At 41.1% G+C, this 27143-nt stretch overlaps 4 protein-coding genes and 1 long non-coding RNA gene across 5 annotated transcripts in view; 3 read left to right on the top strand and 2 right to left on the bottom strand.

The window, feature by feature from the left end:
* Nucleotides 1–2793: 2793 nt before the first annotated feature.
* LOC113539729 (uncharacterized) lies at nucleotides 2794–6008 on the top strand. The gene is made up of 2 exons (XR_003403965.3): nucleotides 2794–5355; nucleotides 5732–6008. It is a non-coding gene; the product is annotated as an uncharacterized LOC113539729 (long non-coding RNA).
* Nucleotides 6009–8493: 2485 nt separating this feature from the next.
* LOC113539454 (olfactory receptor class A-like protein 1) lies at nucleotides 8494–10746 on the bottom strand. Its single transcript, XM_026935195.3, has one exon. It carries the CDS (start codon nucleotides 10309–10311, stop codon nucleotides 9301–9303), a length of 1011 nt encoding a protein of 336 aa, XP_026790996.3. The 5' UTR covers nucleotides 10312–10746; the 3' UTR covers nucleotides 8494–9300.
* Nucleotides 10747–15715: 4969 nt separating this feature from the next.
* Nucleotides 15716–17276, top strand: LOC113539453 (olfactory receptor class A-like protein 1). The gene is made up of 2 exons (XM_026935194.3): nucleotides 15716–15869; nucleotides 16016–17276. Exons 1-2 carry the CDS (start codon nucleotides 15837–15839, stop codon nucleotides 16973–16975), a joined length of 993 nt encoding a protein of 330 aa, XP_026790995.2. The 5' UTR covers nucleotides 15716–15836; the 3' UTR covers nucleotides 16976–17276.
* Nucleotides 17277–17370: 94 nt separating this feature from the next.
* LOC113539704 (transforming protein RhoA) lies at nucleotides 17371–24927 on the top strand. Its single transcript, XM_034314257.2, has 5 exons — nucleotides 17371–17509; nucleotides 19801–19960; nucleotides 21435–21555; nucleotides 23599–23729; nucleotides 24627–24927. Exons 2-5 carry the CDS (start codon nucleotides 19805–19807, stop codon nucleotides 24798–24800), a joined length of 582 nt encoding a protein of 193 aa, XP_034170148.1. The 5' UTR covers nucleotides 17371–17509; nucleotides 19801–19804; the 3' UTR covers nucleotides 24801–24927.
* A 1770-nt stretch (nucleotides 24928–26697) lies between these two features.
* The window catches only part of LOC113539739 (transmembrane protein 43), a 5798-nt gene continuing 5352 nt past the window's right edge, over nucleotides 26698–27143 (bottom strand). Inside the window, exon 12 of the mRNA XM_026935738.3 lies at nucleotides 26698–27035. Coding sequence (XP_026791539.3) covers nucleotides 26833–27035 — 203 coding nt within the window. The 3' untranslated portion in view covers nucleotides 26698–26832. The remainder of the gene's footprint in view (nucleotides 27036–27143) is intronic.

The following is a 27143-nucleotide window of genomic DNA, read 5'->3' as shown; positions in this document are numbered from 1 at the left end:
TCCTGCAGCGTGTCACAGCAAAGACGATGTCACGTTGTGAAATTCTACAGAAGGAAACACAGATTTCACACACTGAGTGTGTGTGTGTGTGTGTGTGTGTGTGAGAGAGAGAGAGAGAGAGAGAGATTCCGAGGAAATACCGTTAAGAATTTATTAACCTCAGCAGAAAAACCGATACGTTTCGGCTTGATGTAGTTACACTACATCCTGTTTCTCTGGGAATTGTACTCAAACAAACTCTGTGTTTAGCAGCTAATGCACGTACAAGCGTGCGGAGGAAACTGCATTAAGAAGGACAGAATATGTAAAGTGACATATAGAGATAAATAGAAAACCGCTAAAAAACAGAGTTTTGTTGTCTGTAAAAACTAACAAACTATATTTACACTTTTATATATATTTATATATCTGTGGTAAAACTTAAAGGTCTATTTTTTTAATAGTCTAGCAATAGTCAATTTTTTATTCCTTACTTATACATATAACCTGAAAAATATGTAAAACATGATTAAAAAAAACAAAAAAAAACAATAGAGTAAGCCGTGAGCTCAGCAAAGGTGTATTAAGTTGCTGAGCAAGCCGTTTGGAAAACTGATTTCCGGCCCGGAATGCTTGTTCGTGTTTCGATCCACTTCCTGTCAGTCATTTTATAGACTCTATATTCTACGGGCCATCGTAGATCCTGGGGGCGGAGCTTCATGAATTATTCAAACGTAAAACCTGACTATCTGTATAAAAAAGAACTGATCTTACCTAATGCACCTTTAAGCGTAGTACACAATGTTTCAGAGAATCAGGACGTTTTGGACGAACATCCTTCATCAGCTGTGCAAGAACAATTTGTGTACTTGGTTTAACTTTTACCGCATCTACAATAATTATCTAAACACACTATAATATATACACAGTGGATATAAAAAAGTCTACACCCCCCTGTTAAAAAATTACAGGCTTCTACGACGCAAAAAAATAAAACCAAGATAAATCGTGTCAGATCATTCAAACTCATGTTCAAAAGTAATTATCACACAGCTGTCATCAATGAAGTGCTTCTGATTAACCCCAAATAAAGACCAGCTGTTTCTGCAGGAGTTTCTTCACATCTTCTTGGATTCGTCCGACTGCTGACGCCATGTTCCTCAAAGAGCTTACAAAGCATGTACAGGATCTTACTGTGGAAAGGAATCAATCAGGAGAGGGGTATAAAAGAAAATCCAAAACGCTAGATGTACCACAGAACACCGTGAAGGCCATCAGCAGCAAGTGGAGAAAATGGAGCACCACAGTGACATCACCAAGAACAAGACGTCCCTCCAAAACTGATGAAAGGATGAGAAGAAAAGATACCAGGGAGGCTGCTGAGGGACCTACAGCAACATTAAAGGAGGATCTGGAGAGTACTGGTCACTCCCTGCATGTGATACAATCTCTCGTATTCTTCACGCCTGGCCTATGGGGTAGGGCGGCTAGACGGAAGCCCAAAAAACATCCAAGCTCAACTAAATCACCCCCAACCATGTGGTTAAATGTGTTCTGGTCTGATGAAACCAAGGTAGAACTTTTTGGGCATAATTCTAAAACATATATTTGGCACACAAACAAGACAGCTCATCCCCGAAGAACACCATACCCACGGTGAAGCATGGTGGTGGGAGCATCATGCTATGGAGCTGCTTCTCTTCAGCTGGGACTGAGGCTCTAGTCGTGATAGAGGGAATCATGGATAGCTCCAAATACCAATCTAAGGTGGCAAAAACCTGCAGGATTCTGTTAGACAGCTGAAGATGAAGAAAAAATATCACCTTCCAGCACGATAACGACCCAAAACACAAATCCAAGGCAACAAAGGAAGAGCTTCAGAAGAAGAAGAAGGAGAAGAAGAAGATCAATAGATTAATGTTTTGGAATGGCCCAGTCAGAGCTCAGATCTAAATCCTATGGAAAACCTGTGGAGTAACCAGAAGAAGCCCGTGTACAGGAGGTCCGCTCTCACTGTGATAAATCTGGAGCATTTTTGCAAGGAAGAGTGGAAATGCAGTGTAAACTGCAGTGTAAACTAGTAAAAGTGTAAACTTTTAACAGCCGCTGTATATGTATGCAATCATGCATCTTCCATAGATTTTGAACAGAATAAATAATTCAAACGTATCTCTATTTTTCATGTAAGTATTCACAAAAAAAATCATACTCCAATATTTTTTAAAAAAAGGAATGTGGGTGTAACCTGCGACAGAGCGGAAAAAAAAACCCTGTGTGATCCTTAAGGCAGTGCAGCATTGTACTGTCGATATAATAGGAACGTTTTATTTATAAGAGCCAATTTTGAGCCAATACACGAATAAACATGCCTCACGTTCGGGTGTTTCTGCATGCTAATGAGCGAAAAGACAGGATTTCAGTTTTGACTTAAAAAGGAAAAGAGAAGCAGCAACACGTCGTGTGTCAATGGGACGGCTGTTCCTGAGGCTCGGGGCGGGAGCCGCAATAACTCCAGTGATTCACTCTGAGACAGAGGGAGAGTCAGAAAAGCGGGTTTGGTAAAAAAAAAAAAAAGTCATCAGGGTTTTAGGGATTGTGCAACGTGAAATGAAACTCGTCCGAATAAGAGCCGAACTAACAATAAGATTAAGAAATGGACCAGGATCCAGTGCAGTGAAGAGTAAAGTAATCTCTCTCTCTCTCTCTCTCTCTCTCTCTCTCAGCGTTTTTATTTACTGACCCAGACACACAAATCAGGAAACACGACGCAAAGAATTGTTACACATCCACTTTCCAAGATCGGTGAGGCAACTGCTGGGGCTCTTAAAGGAGCGGTGAAGAATAAATGTGTTTATTAGCATAAACTACAGAAATCTAACCTAAATAGGAACATAAATCAGGAATAAAACTGGCCCTAAACTGGAGCCCTGAGGATCCCCACATGCTAACAGTAGCATCGTGTATAAAGCCCCATTCGGACTGGGAGAGTTTTACATGAGGAGACGTGAAATGGAATTATTCCCAGAGTATTTTTTTACGGATTGCACGTGCACACGTGTGGAAAGATTACGCCGTATTTTAGCTTTAAAAAAATGAGCAGTAGAAATAAGGTAATGTGCATCCTGTCTGAACTGACATGTTACGTTATATCCTGTGGGAAAACAGGTTTCGTGCTTTTTCTTCAGTACAAAAACACTCCAGGAAGCGCTCGCTCTTTTATATCGAAATAAAAACAAAACCGGGTCTGGGTTTAAAGCTCAGAACAATTAAAAAAAAAAGTCGAAAAGCCTCGGACAAGTGACACTGCCGGGGGTTTCGGGTAAGTAACCGAGTTCCTAGCACATGTAAAACTATATACGTACATGTTGTGGTCATGTGACCTACTAATGATCACACACAGCCACGCCCCCCTACAAACAATCTGTGCGTAGTAGACGTGAACATGGTGAAGACACGCCCATTTCTGTGATGTATACACAGATCACTTATCACGTGTCAATCGATCAGAATTCCTACACACGTCCTCGCACGCATCCAGAAAACTAATCCCATACGAATAGTACACTATTAGTGCTGTAAAAGCAACACACACACACACACACACACACGGGGTTAAATGGGTTTATGAGACTACATACTGCACGCTACGTGCCTTTCCTTTTTTTTCCCCCCCAAATTAGGCAACACCTGATTTTCCTCCGCAGCTCTGCATCTGAGAAAGTGAGCGCATTCCTGAAGCGGCGAGTTCAGACAAGCTCGCAGCCACAAGTCAGAGAAGAAAAGAGAGGAAGAGAAGGGTGGAGAGCAGATAAAGGCACTCAAGAGCTGAACTTCCTCCTAAATTTTTCCACAACATGCATAAATCTTACAAACTCTATTAGCAATACTCAACACCGACTCCTTCTCGACAACAGTGTGCTGAGATTTAAAAAAAATAGTAATATATAAAATGAAAATGTGAAAGGGTGAAATGCAGAAACACAAAAAATGTAGGTTTAATTAGCATGGAGATTGTTTGATTCGTTTTTTAAAATACCACGACAGAATCCACAGTGTGTTGAGATTAAAAAAGGTTTCCGTGGTTAATTATTAAAAACAAAATGAAAATGTGAAATGGCAAAATGTGCAGAAACACAAAAAAAATGGTTTTTGGTTAGTTTTAAAATCACTACAACACAGAATCCACTTTCACAAGACTAACCTCTTGTTATTCGCTATTTATTTTATTTGATCAGATATGCATACAGTGATAAACTGTTCGTTTTGACACGTAACCGTCTGCAGGCGACGAGTCGATTCACGTCAAATAGCTACGTTATCTGTAACACAGAGCTAGCGGTTATACGTGTTTCCCTGATGCTAATATCATACACTAACTGCTAATTAGCTTATCAGCTAGCAGGCTGTTAGCTAAACATGAACAGACGATTTAGTGTTCAGGTTGCGTTTTAGATTTTTAGCTTTAATATCACTATGAGAGAAGCTGCTTCTCACTGGTTCTACTGTAGAAGCCTGTAACAGAAGGTTTCTCTTTTCAACCAAGTTCCAAAAAGAACCGTGAACCATCTTGTGCTCGAAAGAAGATTTTCTTTTTTTGTTTTTCTTTTGTTGTTTTTTAATTTTATACATCTTTATGCACTTGTAGCTGTTGTCAAAGTGACAATTGCACACGTTTTTATTACTATTGTTCCAAAAAAAAAGAAAAGAAAAGAAAAGAAAAGAATCATGGAAGTGTCCTGATACGTGACCTGAAATCTTACTTCAGCATAAATTCCAGAGCGCAACACACACACACACACACACACACACACACACACACACACACACACACACACACACACACACACACACACACACACACACACACACACACCGCCCACCTGAGAGGGTGTGGAGCCTATGTGCTGTTCAAAAGGGGGCGGGGTTTATGGAGAATGCTGCTAGGTGATTGGTGGACGGAGTCAGCTAAATGGTGTGTACCTGAGACAGGTAAGGAGATGCGGCGCGCTTCAGGTCAGCTGTGAACACATCTCTGGATTTCTCTTACTGTTTTTTTTTTTTATTTCTTTATTTCTTTCTTTCTCTTTCTTCACTAACAGATTGCAGACTTCCTCTCGTCTTCTCATCCCCTCTTCCCCTTTTTGCTTTTTTGGATTGTGTAATTTCTGGCAGATGAAACTACGCCGTCGCTCTGCAAGCTTTCTGCCGTTGTTTATTGGTTTGTTTGTCGTTGTTGTTTGTTGTGTTTTAAACCTGTTGTTGTGTTTGCAGGAGTGAAGACGATGGATCAGGTGAGGAAGAAGAAAAAAAAAAAGACAAAATAATAAAGAAGGAAACTTTCAGACCTTCAGAGTTTCACAAACGCCCTTCAACTGGGTAAGTGTGTGTTTGAGTGAGTGTGTGTGTGTGTGTGTGTGTGTGTGTACTGTTACAGTCTTTTCAGTGTAAAGCAGCTGCCTCGACACGTTTTACACCTACACGAGTATTCGAGCTGAATTCTGCCTGCAGCTACACGACTGAAGCATGACACGTCTCGTCTTGCCTCTCCACACACACCCACACACACACACACACACACACACACACACACACACTTGCTTGGTGGACATGCACTTAATCCATTCTCCAATACATTCCATTATAAATGCCTGTATAAATGTGTAGAAATTAAATATATCTGTTTACATAGATACAATAAATGCTATTTCTCTTTTTTTATTTTGTATTTTATCTTTTTGTTTTTTTTTTTCAGAAGGACGTATCCCAGACTCGCTGTGCATCCACTCATCCATGCTTCCTATCCTTCATTCCACCGGAGTCTGTGTGTCTGAGCAATCAGATTTCAGTGGTGTGAAGAATACGAGACATGGGCCTGCCCTCGTCATCATCATCATCATCATCATCATCGTCATCATCGTCATCGTCACTCATTTGTCAGATTAACTTGTTAAACATGTAAATGTGGTTCATGGATTATGTTTTGTAATGTAATATAGCGATCAGTTACTGATTAAAGAGTAAATAAGTGATTTTTTTTTTTTTTTGCACAAAGGAAGCTTTAGTGCACCTTTAACAGGAGGGCGTGTCTACAGGCCTGAGAGGAAACGCAGCCAAAAATGACAGTTTTTAAAAAAATAACATTCTGTTAGTTTCAATCTGTGATACGAGAGAGGAAGCACTCTCCGGAAAAACAACGTAATAAACCGGATCTCTCAGGGCTGGTCACTAATTCCACAGTTTATTAATCACACCTTAACCACCTATTATTATTATTATTATTATTATCATTATTATTATTATCATGATCATCATCATCATTATTATTATTACTACTAATTCTACATCTATTTATGTAACACTTTTTACAATTATTAATGAACTAACTATAAATCTGTGAATCTATGAAAGATGTGAATATTTAATTTGCTAAATATTATTTACACTTACAAGTGATTAGTACTAACTAGTACTTTGACTTTGACTTTGACTTTTTTTCTTTTTGAATTAATATTTTTTGGGACTAAATGACTCGAATGAAAAAGCAACATGCACTTGTTTCCTGACAGTGTACAAAAGCACAGATGATAAAAAATAAATAAATAAATAACTTCTACTTTTTTTCGCTGGTGGTGAACCAGGCGTGCGGTTCGGGGACGGGGCCACAGAGGACCTGCGTTAGTCACGAAATCATAAAAAATCAGTTTGTGCACAAAACCAAGTGGAGGTCGTGACACTTTATGACCTTTACAACATTAACCAGTGATACGATGGAAAACATGTCCGCTATCATCATCAAAATCATTACCATGAAAGCAGGAAGTGACACGGGCGTGTAATGAATCTAAATGCGGTACGTTATATCGCCAGTATTGCAGAACACAAGCAGAATAATCAGAGATATTGTAATAGTTTGCTTCTGATTAGCTAGTGAGTGAGGAAATCTCTCTGAAATCTCTCTGCTTTGTACAAATCGACCTTTTTCATTGGCTGAGATCCGTCGAGGATGTTCAAGCCGTCAGGAGCGTTGCATCTCGAGAGAAAATGATCACCACGTCATCAGAAGAAGAACAGAAAGAAATGACGTGCTGCTGAATAAAACTGGACCTAAAACGGAGCCCTGAAGGTCGCCGCAGATAACAGCAGTGAAGCTAAAATCAAAACAGCACGTACAAGTGGATCGTTCGGAGGTGATCAGTATTTTAGTATTATTAGTCACTCCATTAATTGAACTTTAATTGGCGCAGATTAAAAGCAGAGTGATTTCAGGCCACATTACACTAATAACACCTCAGTACTGTGTTCATTTACCAGCGCTAATCTGAAACCTTACATCATAAAACACACAAACGGATCAAACACAACAAAACACTCATTTTCAAATCTGTAGTTTCATCAAACAGTCCCTTACATAAGTATTTGCCCCCACTGAACTTCCCAGATTTGGACCTAATTTGGATAATACATCAATTTTTTTTTTTTAATCTTGCTAAACCTCTGAGAAACATGCTACTGGCTACGCTAAACTGCCCCCTAGGTGTGAATTCCTGCCTCAGTGAGTTCCCAGAATCCACTGCGACCCTGATCATTTATGAGATGAATAAACAATAATGAAGAATTTCATCATTTTGTGATCATTTGAGTTTATTGCTCTATTTTGCCCCCTAGTGGAGAAACAGAGAGTAGCTCTCCTTTCTTTTTAGACTCTTTCAATTCAATTACAATCCACAAGACAATTTTAGTTCAGAGCACGGATTCTGAATGCATTCGGTGGGCCGGGTTTAGAAGCGTTATCGGGCCGGTCCCGGGCCGTACGTTTGACACCACAGGTGTAGAACAGAAAGGTACTTCTGCCAAGCGGAGGTGAGGCGCAAAGAGTCAAAGAGGCGAAAAAACAGAGATGTACTGAATTCACTGCTGAATTACTGGATCATCATATCGCACCTTTAATCAGCCCTGCGTCTGACGAACCGCAGCTTTAATTCTGTTATGATGTAAGACGTCTGTATTATCCTCATTAACAGCAGCGAGGGAGAGAGGTTTCACCTCCCAGAGCGCTTCGGGCCTTATTCTCACCAGAAGCAATTAACCACGATCACGATTTAGCTGTGGGACATTTCTCTCTCTCTCTCTCTCTCTCTCTCTCTCACACACACACACACAGACAGGTGAGGTGTTAATCACCATTAAAGAAGCCACAGGAGAAGATTTTCATAACAAGTGAGCAGTTTACGTATCGTCTCATTTCACGCTTATTAAATGGAAAATGCATCCACAAAAGTTTCGTTAATGATAAACAACATTGTGTTGCCGTTGTTGTTGTTGTTTTTGTTTTTTTTTTAGTTAATTTAGTCCACAGGAAAATATCAGAAACAAATTCTGCATGAAAGATGAAATAAAAAAAAAGATGAGTGAAACAGACAGAAACTCAACCAAATGTTTCTCCTGAAAGCGTCTCAGAGCAGCAACGTGGGTCACGCTGTAACACCAAGCGACAGAACAATCCCACTGAAAATATTTCATCTGCTTCGTCCACAAGCTTTCTCACTTTCTCTCTGATTCCAAACGCTTTAAAGATGCAGTCAGGGCTTTGATACACACTTTAATAAAACCATTCTCAGGCTTATTTTAACTCTAAACACACAGCCAAGCACTTAACTTTAGCTTTAGTTTTATACACGACGATTTTACATACGACGAAAAATTACAACTTAAATTTATAATCTTAAAAAATTACATCTCAAAGTCAACCTTTAAATGTGTTTATTTATCAACTGCTAATCCTAATGTTACTGCTATTTTTATAGATTTTTTTATGAAATGTATAAAATGTAAAAACGAAGCTAAAAATCAGTTTTAAAAAAAGGTGACTATAAAATGATTCAATACAAATACATGCAAAGCATGTAATTTGCATAAATGCATATTAATGAAGACTAATGAGCCTGTAATATCCACACATCTCAAAATGAACATCAAACGTCGTCCAGTCACGTAATAAAAGTACACACATATTTTTGTCGTCGTTTAAAAGTATAATAAATGTAAAAATAAATAGATTCTATTCCACAAATGCACTTCTAAGCATTTCCATCAAACCATCGTCCTTTTTATATAAATATTACGTTTCTTCACTTTAGTTCTCTCATACACACACACACACACACACACACACACACCCCTTCGTATGAACGTATCAGGGATAAGTACAGCACTGCAGTAGTTCAGGCCTGTTAAAGGTGCAATCAGGACTTTAATACTGACATGCAGATTGATTAGCGTCGCCACAGTTGCTGGTTCGAGCGTTAAACTGATCAGCGAGTATCAACCTGTCGTCTTCTCCTCGCTGCCGCACCTCAGATATTTGTTCACCTTCTTATTGGACACGATGATGACGACGGGGCTCATGGCGGCGTACAGGGACGAGAAGAAGATGCGCAGGTCTGAGATGAGCGCAGACGACATCGTCTGTTTCACGATTATGGTGTAAACCCAAAGCCCGTTGTCCACTCCGTACAACACGACGTACAGCGTCACCAACGTGACCACAGTGATGGCTGCCCTGCGTTCGGCAGAACCTCCCCCTCCTCCTCCTCCTCCTCCACCGCCGCCACCGCCTCCGCCTCCGCCTCGGATACCTCTGACCTGCCGGCTGTGTTTGTAGAGGAAGACGAGGATGATGAGGCTGGCGGTGGTCATCAGCGTCATGGGCACCACGTCTCTGACCGTCTGCACCGCTCCGTTGGTGTCCTTGACGCTCACAGACGGGAAATTGATGAAGCAGAACTGCACGTTGATGCTGTTCTGGAGCAGCTTGGAGTTGTTCTTGGCGCCCACGGCGAAAACAATGGAAGGCGAGCTCACGGAGACATTGATGATCCACACGACCAAGAAGATGAGCCAAAGGAACCGGGCGAAAAGGTCCCGGGCGGTTGCCCAGCGCGACCCCGGGGGTGCGATGCTCAGGCTCTGGTAGGCGCTCAACACGAAGGTGAGCCAGATGGAAAGCGAACGCGCCGTCCTGTAGACGAAAATGACGCCCTTGCAACCGTCGTCGTCGAAAACGTTGACGATTTGGAAGGTAGCGAAAACTTCGAGCACGCAGCGAACTGCCACCACCAGCAGGTTGGCCAGGGCCAGGTGCAGCACAATGGCGTCGGCGGTGAGGAGACGCCGCTCGTGGTGCAGCGCCGTCAGGAAGGCGTAGATCACGGCGATGTTGCCTGGGATTCCCGCCATGGCCAGAGAGAGATACAGGAGGCCGCGCGTTAGGAGCTCAGAGTCCATCGCTAATCGCACAAAGATACCGATGATCGTGACGCTGCAAATCAGCATCAGATTTTTTTAAAATCTTGAACCGTCTGTGAAGTCTTTCCTACTTGTGCTGCTGGACCGAGGTATAATAAAGACCGAAAGGTGCTGCGACTCTCAACACCTCTTCCCGTGTCCTGTCAAGCGCTGAGCACCTCCTGTCACTCTTATAGGAGTTTTTTGAGAGAACCACAGGGAGCGAGAGGAACTGCACGGTCCAGTGCTCGCCCACTGAGGCCTCGCCTCCACCTGCTTCTCATTATCCGAATGATGTTCACCTGACTGATCCACCACACACCTGGACGTGTCAGCGGAGGTGTCACGCTTCTTCACACACTGATCAACAACTGCCATGCAAGAGGCAGCAATCTCAGTGTGTGTGTGTGTGTGTGTGTGTGTGTGTGTGTGTGTGTGTGTGTGTGTGTGAGAGAGAGAGAGAGAGAGAGAGAGAGAGAGAGAGAGAGTAGGGCCTTTCACACGGCTTTAGCTCCAGAACTAAATTTACAGGACTAAAGTACTGGGCGATTTTGCGTGAACTATTTCCCAGTACCGTTTAAAGGGCTGCATTCGCACCGACAGCGGGCACTAGGAAGTGACGTAAGCCGGTCGACAGCGACGTCATTTGTGCGCGGTGTTCAACAACGGAAAGAAAGAAGAACAACGTAAACAACCGGAGGATGGAGGACGCTGTGATCGGAGCTGTGTGTTTGTCGTGTCTCGCGTCCATCTATCGCTGTTCTCCATACTTGCGAAATAAGTCGACACTACAGTATGTTTACACGGCGCTTTAAATCATGGCGGGTGACGGCGTTTTCCTACGCGTTTGGCCAATCAACGTCTACTTACGTCACGGATAGTACCAGTTGTGCTGGTTAGACCCTGCTCCGGAGTAGGAGCTCATTTGGTTCTCGAAAAAGGCAGTCGGTACTAAAATCACACCCAGTTCCAGAGGTGCGAAAACACCAAAAAGTGGGTAGTTCCACAATTAGTTCAGGTACTATGAAAAGGTTCCCGCGGTGCGAAAGGCCCTATATACAAGTCAGGGTTAGTGTAAATTCCATTACACACCATGATTTCATCTTCAACACTGCTTTAAATTCACATGAGACTGAACCACATGCAACGCAGTTATGTAATCAGGATACGAAAAACTGGTAACTGTAATCCGCTACAGTTACGTCAAAAAACAAAGTAATCGGACATTTTGTAAAAAGAAAAATGGGAACACTATCAGGATTAGTTTTTTCCATTTAAAACCAAAGTATTAAATCTTTTGACATAACGCAGTGTAGACAGCTACTTGATTATAGTTCTGGTTCTCTTGCCGGTCGTGACTCACGTGAGCCCCCTCCTGGTGCACGAGCGAATAACACCCGTCTCTAATCAGTCTGCTCTAGAGGCACGCTGAAGCTGTTTATTTATCACAATGATTTTCCTGCTGGAAAAAGTCATGGAAATTTCTAAATTATTTTGTCTATAAAGGAGAAAATCATCACAGTACAGTGTTTTGCCCTCCAGCTGTGAAGACGAGGTCTTTATTGCAGGACTCGACTTCTAAAATAAACAAGCATTTAAGTACGGAAATCGAGTTAGCTAGGTTAGCTAAAATTATTAGTGTTAGTTAGTGCTTTGGATTTCCCTGGTGTGCAGGATCACAGGTGAGCGTGAATTAGCTGGGAACGTCCCCTATTCTGGTAGAAATGAACACGACTCACTCCGCTCCATCCTTTCATCCATTCACTCCATTCCATCCTTTCATCCATTCACTCCACTCCATCCATTCATCCATCCACTCCATCCATTCACCCCACTCCATCCATTCATCCATTCACTCCATTCCATCCTTTCATCCATTCACTCCATTCCATCCTTTCATCCATCCACTCCATCCATTCACCCTACTCCATCCATTCATCCATTCAAACCACTCCATCTATTCATCCATCCACTCCATCCATTCACCCCACTCCATCCATTCACCCCACTCCATCCATTCACCCCCACTCCATCCATTAATCCACTCCATTCCATCCATTCACACTCCATCCATTCACCCCACTCCATCCATTCCATCCATTCATCCATCCACTCCATCCATTCACCCTACTCCATCCATTCATCCACTCCATTCCATCCATTGACTCCACTCCATCCATTCAGCCCACTCCATCCGTTCACCCCCACTCTATCCATTCATCCATTCACTCCACTCCATCCATTAATCCACTCCATTCCATCAATTCACACTCCATCCATTCACCCCACTCCATCCATTCATCCATTCACCCCACTCCATCCGTTCACCCCCACTCCATCCATTCATCTATCCACCCCCACTCCATCCAGTCATCCATTCACCTCACTCCATCCATTAATCCACTCCATTCCATTCATTCACACTCCATCCATTCATCCATTCACCCCACTCCATCCGTTCACCTCCACTCTATCTATTCATCCATTCTCCCCACTCCATTCGTTCACCCCCACTCCATCCATCCACCCCACTCCATCCATTCATCCATTCACCCCACTCCATCCATTCATCTATTCACCCCCACTCCATCCAGTCATCCATTCACCCCACTCCACCCATTCATCTATTCACCCCCACTCCATCCAGTCATCCATTCACCCCACTCCATCCGTTCACCCCCACTCCATCCAGTCATCCATTCACCCCACTCCATCCATTAATACACTCCATTCCATCCATTCACCCCACTCCATCCATTCACACTCCATCCATCCACCCCACTCCATCCATTCATTCATTCACCCCACACCATCCCCTCACTCCACTCCATCCATCCATTCACCCCACTTCGTCCACTCCCGGTATACGGGATGCCTACTGCAAAGCCGGTAATGGAAACTCCCACCAGCATCCCAAGCTCGGTTGGTGAAAAGAGGAAAGATCACGGCCTTGATCAACATGTATTTTGAAATAGCCCAATGTACATGTAGATTTTTTTAATGCTGTGTGTGAGGGTAATGACATTTCTTCCTTGTACTTGTTAACATTAGTTAATGAAATTTGAATGTATAAGAACAAAATGTGCAAAGAATATATAAAAGACTGGATTTTTTGCTGAACAAACCTTTAAACAAATAATGTGTTTAGTAAATATACACACTGTATAACAAAGCTTCTAAGTTCACGCTGCAAAATCATGAAAATGAATAAGACTTTTGATCTTCAGATTTGGTCACTGCTCTTGCAGAAATGTGCTCCACTGTCACTTCACTTCTCATTTCCATCATAACTTCAGCTGAAACTCTAAAGCTGTTCTCTGAAATGCTTTTGTGATGTTGCTGATGTTGCTCATGTTGCTTTTCTCTTCACTTTATTTACATATGTGACCTTGAAGTAATCCAAAAGTAATCAGAACTCTCCATGTTAGCCATGCTAACCACGCTGTCCATGTTAGCCATGCTAACCACACTGTCCATGTTAGCCATGCTAACCACAATGTTTTTTTTTTTTTAAATGAATAAACGAGCGGTGTTTTTATAGCACCTTTAGAACATCATTAACACTCGTCCCATCGTTGATGATCTAATTAGCAGGTACACGCTGTAATGTTCCTCATCTGGGTTCAGCTAATGAGTCCCGAGAGACGCTGATTTATTTAATCTGTGACAATAAAGAGACAAACAGCTTCGCAGTCATGGCTGGACTAATAGTTCATAATAGTTCTTTCTTTGATTAATCACATCACATATATTTATTAAAAAAAATTTTTTTGATCTCTCTTTCCAGTATTTCAGGCCTCACGGAAAATCTGTGGATGTTTAGTAAATTTTGTTTATAAAATGATAAAGCTCAGGCACTCAGAAGTAAAAGTCTTGCGTGCGTAGGCTTGTCCTCGTCAAACCTGAGGGAAATCAGACGCTCCATGGGGTCTAATCTAATTAACCTGTCGCCATACACTTGGGTAAAGGCGTCCAAAAGGAAAAAAAAAAAAAAAATTTTTTCAAAAAAACATCTCGTCCCACAGCACAGTAAATAATTTTGAGCTCAGAGTCAGAAAAGTGAATTCCAAACCCTTTGATTTCCTCGAGGACGTTAAAGATTAAACGTACGAGAGCTCGTGTAGCCCTTTGTAGCTGTTAATCCATTCAGTATTTTTTTTTTTTTTTTTTCCTGTAAATATGTAAAAATGTTTTGGACAGAGATTACAAAACGGCTTCATACACACTGTTTTCCGACTAACCTGCATTTCGACTCGACGACATAGCCTATGATTTTTATTTATTTTTTTTTAAACATCTAAATGAACAAAACAGTAAAACACTGTACACCGCAACGCTGTCGAATTCTGCATTCTGATTGGTCAGAAGGTGTTGATTAATTTCCTATAACAGCAGCTCTGACAGTAGCGCAGGTTTATATTAATGCGCTCGTTCTAATACGTTATCGTTTCCATAGTAACAGCTCATTCACAGGGACATGTACGGCAGTAGAACGTGTATAATCATCGATACGGTGACGTTTTCTGTAAGAAGTCGTTTATGTAATGAACATTTATGGAAGGAGTCTCCAGTGTGAGCGCTCTGTAACAGTCAGAGGTAAAGCTGTAACTAAGTTTTCAGACGTCTTCAGGACAGAGGAGTTTACGCTTCTTTGCAGTTTCTCTGTAACATGACGAGCTGCTAATTTTTTTTTGTCTTATTAACTTGAAGAGAGAGAATAAAGAGAGACTGCTGAGGTAACGACTGTTTATAGCTGCTGTAACGTAAGCGACAACAGGAACGAACTCATTTTCGTGGACGTTCCACAGTGTTAAATGTAACTATAAATGGAAAAAGATATGCGCCATACTTTAATAAATAAAAAAATGATATATAATCGTTGACCCATTGCTGTGGTGTAAGAGGAATGAAACACTCAGTGCTTTTAGAGGAAAATCATCAACTTTGGGAACAGGAACAAGAACTCCGCTCCATCACACCACACCTTCTCTGACTATATGGTGATAGAACTGTTCACTGTGTGTTTTTAATATTTCATATCCGTTGTGCTGATTTGGTTGCACAGATCTGGCAACCCTGACTGCAGTGTACTTGATTAGTAAAATGTAGAGATTGGAAAAAAATATCCAATCTCTTTTATTTAAAAAAAAAAAATGCTTTAAACCCCGCCATCCTGAAGCACACAAGCTGCTGCTCTTCCCTAACTGACTGACTCATGATTATTAACACCAACCAACACACCTCCAGTGAGAAGTGCGGACTTTAGGAGTCTCGGCTCGTCTCAGTGTGTGTCCCTAACTCTGACTCCATCTTCCTTTAAAGTGAGCTCACTGCTGGATGTTCGTGTGCTGCATGTTGGTGCTTCACTCCTGCATGTGTATTTGTTTTCACTAAAAGGTTAATTGTGCGGTAAGCAGGTGTGGCTCGCACTCGGTTTCCTTGGTGACTCTGGTTTCCATGGTTACTTGGAATCTTGCGGTGTTTTGTTTCGGCGTGCGTCGGGGCCCCAGCGGAAAAGCACACATTATAAATTCGCATATCTTTACTTCCATCCCTGGCGATGAAGACTACAAATGCGCGTGAGCCGTCGCAAGAAGAAGTTCCAGGTGAGCTTTTATCCATTCCAGATATTAATGTCATGTCAGGCAAAGGTGCTAATATATATAATTTATTTTTTAAAAAAACTTCAGTTCTTCAGTAATACGTTCCGTGCTGCATTTCCTGACTGTCTCGGTCTTGCTGTGTGACTCAGAAACCAGGCTCCATGGACCTTTGCATCACCATTAAAGGGGTCTCGTTCCTCCTGCAGACGGGGCTGGGAATTCTGGGTAACGCGTCCGTGCTGATGGCGTACGCTCATATCACTTTCGTAGAGTCACGCCTGCAGCCCGTGGACAGAATCCTGGCTCATCTGGCCTTCAGCAACCTGCTGCTACTGCTGACGCGTGGCGTGCCACAGACCATGGTCATCTTCGGCCTGCGCAACCTGCTGGACGATCCGGGCTGCAAAGTGGTGATCTACGCCTACCGCATCAGCCGCGCCCTCTCTGTCTGCCTCACCTGCATGCTGAGCGTCTTCCAAGCGCTGACCATCGCACCGTCCGCCGGGCCACACCTGACCAAACTGAAACCTCGTCTCCCGCACCTGGTCATACCCACCTTCGTAGGACTGTGGCTCCTCAACATGATTATCTGCATCGGCGCTCCGCTTTTCTCAATGGCACCTCGGAACGGCACCGTGCCCGCCTTCACCCTCAACCTCGGCTTCTGTCACGTCGACTTCCGTGACAACCTGTCATACGTGGTGAATGGCGCGGCGCTCTCGACGCGAGACTTCACCTTCGTGGCCGTCATGCTGGCGTCCAGCAGCTACATCCTGGTCCTCCTGCACAAACACAGCAGGCAGGTCAGGTCCATCCGACGTGCTCAGCAAGGAACCTCCATGGAAATGCGGGCGGCGAAGACCGTGGTCATGCTGGTGGTGCTGTACACCGTGTTCTTCGGCATCGATAACGTGATCTGGATCTACATGCTGACCGTGGCCCAGGTCCCGGCTGTGGTGGCGGACATGAGAGTGTTTTTCTCATCTTGCTACGCCACGCTCAGTCCTTTCCTCATGATAAGCACCAATAAGAAGATAAAGGAGAGGCTGGTGTGTGCAGCTGGAGAACAGCCAGCTGAGGACTCCACCGAGAAACCAAGCACTAAATGAACTTTTATTTTTCATATTCAAGTTGTAATACTAGATGACAAATATTTTAGTATTCTTGATATATTATGAATTATTATTATTATTGTGCTAAGGTTCCTAAAATAAAAAATTATATATATTTTTCTGCCTTTTGTACTGACTTTTATTTTGCTGTCAAAATGGCGGCCATTTTGTACAAGTACTGCTTTACTTTTAAACTTAATTAAATTAGCTAACCAGCTACTTAATGACTCAATTTTTCAGTTTTATGTAATGTAAAAAAACAATGAAGCAAAAAAAAAAAAATAAATAAAACAAAAATGTAAAGCTGTATACGTAAATGCAGCCATTGCTTGTATAGGGGTTATACGCTAAACGGAGGCGCGCATGCGTGATGCATCACGGCCACTGGACAACAATGCGCATGCGTGGTTGTGTTGCGCATGCGCAGTGATAGTCGGGCAGGAGCTCGCGGTAGTGACAGTTGCTCCGTTGTGCTTGACGCTTTGGGTGGGAGAGACCGGAAAAACTCGCTCGCTAAGCATCAAACACAAGGTAAAAAAAAATATTAATAACATAAATAGTACGTATATAAGTCGTGTGTGTCGCTTAAGAAGGGATCCGTGATGTTCAGCGATGTTACAGTTCGGTAGAAAGACTGCGATTGAGAGTTTTATTCGGCCAAACAAAGGGCCGTTTTCGTTGGAACAGATCGTACTTCCGCTTATGGGTCTTATGCTAAGCTAAGCTAAGCTAAATAGCTTTCTTAAATTATTAGCGTCTGATATCGAAAATAATTGTAAATATTGTGTTTAGAGCTTGAACAGGCAGAAATGGAGTATTAAAAGTGATGTGAAAGTAGAATTCCCGTTAAACAGATTTAAGCTTAAGTTCAAATCGACACTGTTTATTGTTTATTTAATTAATCTAATGGTTTTCATGATCCAAGCCACTTTTATATATTTGTAGAAAAATAAAATCAGCCTTAAAACTCTTGTAACAGCTTGTTTTGTTGGTTTAAATGTGCTGGATGAAGCCGGTTTATTTCCTGTGTTGAGGAGATTACGCTTACAGCTGTAACGGTGTGACATTTCCTCGGTTTGATACCGGAGTGAGAGAATGTATCGCGGTATCTCGGTATTAACTCATCATTTAAAACACAGAAAGATGATGAAAAAAGAAACGGAGTGTTAGAGAAATCATTGAATATGTCTGCGCAGTAGTTTAAACTACAGCTTCGTCGTTTAAGCAAACGACATTTTCACATTTTGTTTATTTTATAGTGAAAAATTCTGCATTGAAACGTCGCACGATAATTTCCGTTAAACGAAAAATAAACTTCGTGATTTAATTCCGTACCACGTTTAAATCCTTCCTTTTCCTCGCGAAGGTTTGTGATGCATTGAGTGATGCAGATTTTTTTTTTTCTTTCATTTTTGCAAAATTTGTCACATGATGATGAAGAAGATCGCTGTTGCTAGCTTCTGCTACTTTATTATAATTTATACTTAAATTCTCCATTCTGATTGGTCAGAAGGTGTTGATTAATTTTCTGTAACAGCAGCTCTGACAGTAGCGCAGGTTTATATTAATGCACTCGTTAAATAACTAATACGTTATCGTTTCCATAGTAACAGCTCATTCACAGGCACTCATACAGCGGCTCAGCTAATAAGAAATTAATTTTTTAAAATCGTTTATTTGGAGAAGTTTTCTGTAAGGAGATGTTTATGTAACATTTATGGAAGGAGTCTCCAGCGTCAGCGCTTTGTAACAGTCAGAGGTAAAGCTGTAACAGAGAAGTTTACGCTTCTTCTTGCGTAACAAGCCGCATTTTTTTTTTGTCCTTCGACTTTTAACTTCGAGAGAGAGAATAAAGAGAAGCTGGTGAGGGAAAGACTGTTTATAGCTGCTATAACGTAAGCGACAACAGGAACTAACTTCATGAACGTTTCATGAACATTAACTGTAACTATAAATGGATAAAGTGTGACATGTCAATCTTTAATAAATTTTAAAAAGGCAATCGTTAGGAAATTATTGTACTTTTATTCAATTTTTAAACACTTATTTAATGTTTTTGAATTTTTTTATATTGTTATTTTTTTCTTTTTGTTGCTGCTATTATTTATTCCATTATTATTATTATTAATAATAATATTATTGGCCTGATTTATTTTTGATTACTCTTCGTTTCTTTATTTCTCTAAAGCACTTCTAGCTTGTATTATTATTATTAGTAGTAGTAGTAGTAGTAATAGCAATACTAGTAATAGTGGTAGTAATAGTAATACTAGTAATAGTAGTAGTTGTAATAATAATAATAATAATGATGATAGTACTAGTAGCAATAGTAGTAATAATAATAATAGTAGTATTGATAATGGTATAAATAATAGTAATAATATTAGTAATTGTAGTAATAGTAGTAGTAGAAATAGTAATAATGGTAGTAGTGGTAGTAATAATAGTAATAGTAAAATCACTGGTGAAAATTGAGCGCAGTTACTGAGTGAAAATGAGGAGATTTAATTCGGTGGAGCAGAAAGTGTTTCATTAACTAAACTCCAACACTGCAGCGTAACCAAAACAAAATATATACTGATGATAATAAATCTGATCTAGAGAGCTAGCTAGCTAGGACTGGTAAAAGCGTTGTCATGGTTACAGTGCGTTCCAGTTAGCGCTATTTCTAGGGGGGAAAAAAACAGGCTAAATTTGTTTAAAGTTTGCGTAATTTATGAAATCAAATCCATCCTCTCCTGTAAAAGCAGCTGCACGTAAATTACGTAAGCGTACCTCCGGTTCTGGTTCGTGTCTGTAACCCAGGCTCTGTGTTCCTCTAGAGAGATGGCAGCGATCCGTAAGAAGCTGGTGATCGTCGGAGACGGCGCGTGCGGGAAGACGTGCCTCCTCATCGTCTTCAGTAAGGACCAGTTCCCCGAGGTGTACGTCCCCACCGTGTTCGAAAACTACGTGGCCGACATCGAAGTGGACGGCAAACAGGTAACTGAAACGGCACAAACGAGTCCAGTTTCAGAGGCAGAAAATCAATAAAAATATTAGCTACTTGTAGCTACTCACGCTACAGAGAAGAAACGAACAACCTCCTCCTCATCCCCAGATCTTTCTTTCGTCTGCATTACTGAGAAGAACAGTGTAGCCTCGTTAGTTAGGTGGCAGTAGCTAGGACTGGTAAGAGCGTCGTCATGGTTACAGGGTGTCAGATTTTCGTTTTTTGTCGAATCACAGCTCGAAAGCCCTGAACGCAGAGCGTGAATAATTAGCCTGAATAACCGAGACGTTACTGTACAGTATGTGTGTGCTGATGTACGGAAGTATTTATATTTATCTTTAAATAAGTATTTATATTTCAAAACTAATTGAAAATCGTATTTGTATTTGTATTTGTATTTGTATTTGTATTTGTATTCTGTTTGCAGACGCATAAATTGCGACATAATTCAAACGAAAATGCAAATCAGCTTCATCTCACACGGCTTCAGCGGGTCGATCCCCGACATTATTGACTCGAACTGCATTATTTGAAACACTAGAACTTTTCTTTCTAGATTTTTCTTCTTCAAAAAAAACATTGTTAGTGCATTTTTAATATCTTGCGTGTCAGGTGCTTGCTACACGTCTTAAATTCAAAGACATGGTTTTTGCATTAGATTGTGCATTTTTATCTTAAATTCGAAGTTCGAGGACAGAAGCAGCACGAATTGTTAAAATATTGGTGACATTCGTTCTTATGTCAACAAACACGCAAGTAAACACAATTCGGAATATCGAAGTCAGCAAAAATGATCAAGGCCACGTCCATATATCGAACGATACGTCGATAACGTAAGTATTGCGAGAGGCCTGAGTCACAGTCGATGTTCAAGAAGGAAAATACGGCGAACAGACGATTGTGCCGATGCTTCGAGGCTCTAAAACGCGGTCGACTGACACTAACGTCACGTCAGATACAAACACGCCTCGTAGTATTAACCCCGCCCCCATCAAGGCATCATAAACATTACGTCACAATTTACGCATGCGCAAATAGAAAACGCAGTCGCAAACACAGCTAGTTTCGAAAACAGTCCGGAAAACACGTCCATGCTGACGATTGGTTTTCTGATACGTTTTCTGATAATCGTCACGTGCAAAATCGCTCTGTCGTCATGGATATTTTACAGAAGAAAAAACAATTAACGGAAATTACGTAATGCTAATAATAATAATATGAAAAGATGATGTGATGGGTCACGATTAAAGGTCAGACGAATGTTAATTTATCGAAAATGAATATTTTAACACTTTGATACACAAATTAGTTTAAAAGACTTTATCTAGGTTTTTTTGTTTGGAATTTATGACTTACAATCATCGCTTACACGTCACGTGAACATAAGAATGTGCTTAATGTTTTTTATATCCACAATCCGATACGCGAAACTCATTTTGAGGAAACGTGTGTTTGTGTGTTCAGGTGGAGCTTGCTCTGTGGGATACGGCAGGACAAGAAGATTACGATCGTCTCCGTCCGCTCTCCTACCCCGACACCGACGTCATCCTCATGTGTTTCTCCATCGACAGTCCTGACAGTCTCGGTAAAGTTCACCGCACAGACACCTAAAACACACAACAAACTAAAAAAACACCATCACCACCATCATTATCATCATCACCACCACCATCACCATTATCATCATCATCATCATCACCACCACCACCATTATCATCATCATCATCACCACCATCATTATCATCATCACCACCACCATCATCATCATCACCACCACCATCATCATCACCACCATCATCACCACCATCATCATTATCATCATCATCATCATCACCACCACCACCATTATCATCATCATCATCATCACCACCATCATCATCATCACCATCACCACCACCACCACCATCATCACCACCACCACCATTATCATCATCATCATCATCACCACCACCACCATTATCATCATCATCATCATCACCACCATCATCACCATCACCACCACCACCATCATCATCACCACCATCATCATTATCATCATCACCACCATCACCACCATCATCATCACCACCATCATCACCACCATCACCACCACCACCATCATCATTATCATCATCACCACCACCACACCACCACCATCACCACCACCACCATCACCACCACCACCATCATCATTATCATCACCACCACCATCACCACCACCACCATCACCATCATCATCACCATCATTATCATCATCATCATCACCACCACCATTATCATCATCACCACCACCACAATCACCACCATCATTATCATCACCACCACCACCATTATCATCATCACCACCACCACACCATCATCACACCACCATCACCATCATCATCACCACCATCATCATCACCACCATCATTATCATCACCACCACCACCATCATCACCATCACCACCATCATTATCATTATCACCATCATCACCACCACCACCATCACCATCACCTTTACTCATCTCCATCACAGTTAGCCTAGAATTAGCGTAACAATTTTACTGACCTCTATTTTCAAAATTCCCTTTTTTTTTTTTATTATTTTACACTTGTTTCTTTATTTATTCATTTTATATTTTTGAATATAAACTGAAAATTTCCAAGACTCCTTTTAAGTCAAATTCAGAAAGGTTTGTAACATTTACTAGCTAATCCTAGCTAGCTAGCTAACACAAGCTAACCTGAGAGTCAGATTTATAAATAGTCGTAGCGGAAATTAGCTATACGGACATGATTTCTGAGGAAATTATTAGCATATTCATAAAAAAAACTTGTTTATCAACTTCACAGGATTTCTGAGAGGATTTTATATCAAATACAAACAAAATGCTCCTCTACATGTTCACCAATAAATCTAGCTCATTTGCTAACTGTTTTTAATCTGAGACAATGTTTGGGTAAATGGTCATAATTTTCACTGCTAATGCTAGCTAAAAAGTGCTAACCTGACAGGATTTTTCCCCCCATTTTGTCATTTTGATGTTCATAATACGTACCGCTAATGCTAACCATCCAGCTAGCATGAGCTAACCTGACAGGAATTCTCAGAGAATTCTTAAGTCTTACTTAAAATGGTTTCTCTTCTATACATTAATTTATAGCCCTAGCTAGTTGGCTAAGCTAAGCTAAGATGAATGTTTATAATCTGGGGGGATGTTTGGGTCAAATTTACAAATGGTCATAATTTTCACTGCTAACGCTAGCTAAAAAGAGCTAACCTGACAGGATTTAGTGTTTTAATATTTATAAATGTTTAGAATCTTTACTTCTGATGCTACTCAGTTAGCTAGCTAGCATGAGCTAACCTGACAGGATTTCTGAGAGGATTATCACAGAGTTTATATTCATAAATGCCTAAAATCTTAGCTGCTAAAGCTAGCTGGCTAATATAAACAAACCTGACAGGATGTTTAAGAAGAAATTTATCTGTTTGTTTCCAAAATGTTTTTTTTTTTTTTTATTTGTTTGGGTTTTAAAACCACGCCCACCTTTGAGATCTGAGACAAAAAATGTGAAAGGAGTCATGAGAAATTTCTGAAGCTAACAGATAATGACTTTGGTGGCTTGTTAGCGTGTGATCTGACTAGCTGTGGTTTCCTGTCTGCAGAGAACATTCCGGAAAAATGGACTCCTGAGGTGAAACATTTCTGCCCCAACGTCCCCATCATCCTGGTGGGCAACAAGAAGGACCTGCGCAACGACGAACACACTCGCCGCGAGCTAGCCAAGATGAAGCAGGTACCCGATCCTCTCGCCTAGCTGACTAGCTAACGCTGCCCGCTCTGTTAGCATCGTAACCCTGGACAACGCTATGAAGATAGATAAATATTCCGTAAAGCACAGCCGTGTTAATGAAACACTCCGTGGGAAAATAGGATTAGAAAATGATAAACACAGTTAAAGTGTGTAATTGATGCGTTTAAAGATCCAGCGCTGTTAATGCTAAAATTGCTTTAAAAAAATAAAAGAAAAGAAAGAAAAGAAAACACACAGATGCACAAAAGAATGATTTTAAAGCCCGAGGGAGCAAATTTAACCGTGTCCTTAAATCACTGTAACAGTCGGAACAGTCTCGGGTAAAATTCAGAAGCCAAATATTAAAGCAAACAAATAAATAAATAAACAAACAAAAAATAAATAAATAGGCAAATAAATAAATTAATAAAAGTATTTAAACATACACATGTTTGTAAATTATTATTAAATTATTTGAAGAAAAATTTTTTTTACTGAACCGTTGAGGGGAAAAGAAAAGGGGAAAAAAATATTATTAAGAACAATTTAAGCAAAAATGCAGGATTTTCTTTTGGTGTCAAAAACGAATTCAGAATAAAAACAGTAGAATTTCTTGTTTAATTTCGAACACAAATGTGGAACTGATTAATAATAATAATAATAATAATAATAATAACTCAATTCACCACCGGCGTCGTCTTAGCGGCGAACTTTAACTTAATGAGACTCGTATTGATGATTATTAAAAAAATAAATAATAATAAATAAACAGATAAATAACTGAGGAATATTAGACGAGTTGTAACTACCTTTAGAGATTCCTCCAGTTTGCTGTATGTTAAATATTTCCCTCTCTCTCCCTCTCTCTCTCTCTCTCTCTCTCTCTCTCTCTCTCTGCAGGAGCCGGTGAAAGCGGAGGAAGGCCGCGACATGGCGAATCGGATCTACGCCTTCGGCTACATGGAATGCTCGGCCAAGACGAAGGACGGCGTGCGGGAGGTGTTCGAGATGGCCACCAGGGCGGCGCTGCAGGCCCGGAAAGGCAAGAAGGGCACCAAATGCCTTCTACTGTAAATCAAACGGGACTCTGCGCTCATTATACGGGGTGGGAGGGGCCGAACATAAGCCACGCCCCTTTCCCCACAACCCCCGATCAGCCTGCCTGAAATGACTGTGCTCAACCGTTAAACCGCTTTTTTTTTTTTAAAAAAAAAAACAAATTATGTCTTTTAAGCGAAACCAGTAACGGCTAGTTATGGAAGTTTTTGTTTTTGTCAGTATTTAAAGAGGCAGATCAGGAGCTATGCTGTTCTATTGTACTTTCACACACACACACACACACACACACACACACACACACACGTCATGATTAAATTCGCCATATAAACTCGTGCCGAGCCAATGGTAAAACGAGCGACGTTGGAGTCGTGTATTTGCTAAATGATACGCTCGTATCGGTCACCGAGAGCCCATGCAGTTATTTCAGATTATAAATATGCAATGAAGATTTAAAAAAAAAAAAAAAAAAAAAGATGATCAGGACCAACGTGCAGCACGGAAAAGACACAACGCGGCGTCTGTGTGTTTTCTGGAACGCATACACTTGGACAAGACTTGAATTTTTTTTTTTTTTTTTTTTTTTTTTTTTTTGGGTTTGGTTTTTCTTTCTTTCAAAACAAACAGAAACCTAATTTGGTATCTTTGTGTATTAAAGAAAAACTTTTTAGGAACCTTGTGTTTTGTCTTTCTTACGTTCCATTTATTCGCTTCTCTGACTTTTTTTTTTTTTTTTTAAAAACACACATATATAATTGAAAGCGACTTGAACGTGTTTAGGAGCAAGTGATTTTTGAAAAATGTCACTGCAGCAGATAAACTGATGAAAATCTTGCTGAGAAAAAAGAAAGAAAACATTAGTTTGTTTTGAACACATGACAAACAAGTGTTATCGCATCATAACCTCTAAGAGCCAATCAGGTTCTGGTATGCAAATGAAGGCCATGCAGCACTGGTTTCCCAGGAACAAGGGGGTGGAGCATGTAGGGCTGGGGATGTTTTTAATTTGCATATTTATCAAAACATACAGAACATACAGAAGTGAAGTTTTTTTTCTTTCAATAACGTCTATATTACTGTATTCATATGATTTACACCACAGCGTGGCTGAATGCTGGATTCTGATTGGTCAGAAGGAAGGAATCGAACACTCTGGGACGTGCTGTTAAAGATAAATAATCAACGGTGGGATGGTGGGATGCGTCCTGAAGGTCAAGCACAGTTACTGTTCCACACTGAAGTTGATTAATTTCCTATAACAGCATGTCCCTGTATCTTTTATTCCTCTAACACAACAACAATTACGTTTTTTTTTAAATTATTAATGAACAACCTGGACTTTTTATCTGTTTATAGTTACATTTAATTTGTGAAACAAGTTAGTTCCAGTTCTCTCCTCTGTCCTGAAGATGTCGGAAAACCTAAAGTTACAGCTTTACCTCTGACTGTTACAAAGCGCTGACACTGGAGACTCCTTCCATACATGTTACATAAACACATTTCTCCTTACAGAATGTTTATCGTCAGCGGAGCATCCGCTGTACACGTCCCTGTGAATCAGCTGTTACTATAGAAACGATAACGTACTGTATTAGAGCGAGCGCATTAATATAAACCTGCGCTACTGTCAGAGCTGCTATTAAGAGAATTAATCAACATCTTCTGACCAATCAGAATCTACGTATCCACATTATCGAGGTTGATTTTTCTGTCTCTGACTGAGAGACTTGCCCGAGCGAGTTATCTGTCGGAGTGAGAGTTTTTTTTTTAGCTGCTCAGGGTGATTTATCAGTAACTGTTGTACAGTGTCTTTAAATATAAACATACATTCTTGTTAGGAGTGTGTGTAGCTTTGGTTTGTAACATCAGTCCGTAACAGAGAACTCCGGCCACGTGAATCCACACTCCTGTTGTATTTCGAGTCACGCCATACTGCTCGTGTGTGTGTGTGTGTATGTGTGTGTGAGAGAGATGAGCAGCAGGAGTCGGAATGGTCCGTATAATGACTGAATCGGCGTTTGTGAATTCACCGTCCCGCACTCTGTCGTCGTCACTGGTGTTTCTTCTCGGCTTTGCGAGCGTGTGTGACCAGGACGGGCAGCAGGGCGACCGCAGCGATCAGCGCCGCCAGCAGGGGGCGATAAAACAGCCAGCCGACGGAGATGGTGAGGAGAGAGAGAGAGCAGGACACACACATCGCGAAGAGCTTCACGCCCACGGACACCAGCTCTCTCAGCACGGGGACCCAGTCCACTACACACACACACACACACACACACACACACACACACACACACATAGTATTAACACTACACTAAACAACCTGCTCACACACACCACCACATGATGAAAGTAATCATC

Source organism: Pangasianodon hypophthalmus, chromosome 20 (genome assembly GCF_027358585.1).
Source record: "Pangasianodon hypophthalmus isolate fPanHyp1 chromosome 20, fPanHyp1.pri, whole genome shotgun sequence".
NCBI classification, from domain to species: Eukaryota; Metazoa; Chordata; class Actinopteri; order Siluriformes; family Pangasiidae; genus Pangasianodon; species Pangasianodon hypophthalmus.
Note: the sequence above shows the minus strand (reverse complement) of the source record. Positions and strands in the feature narration are given on the sequence as shown.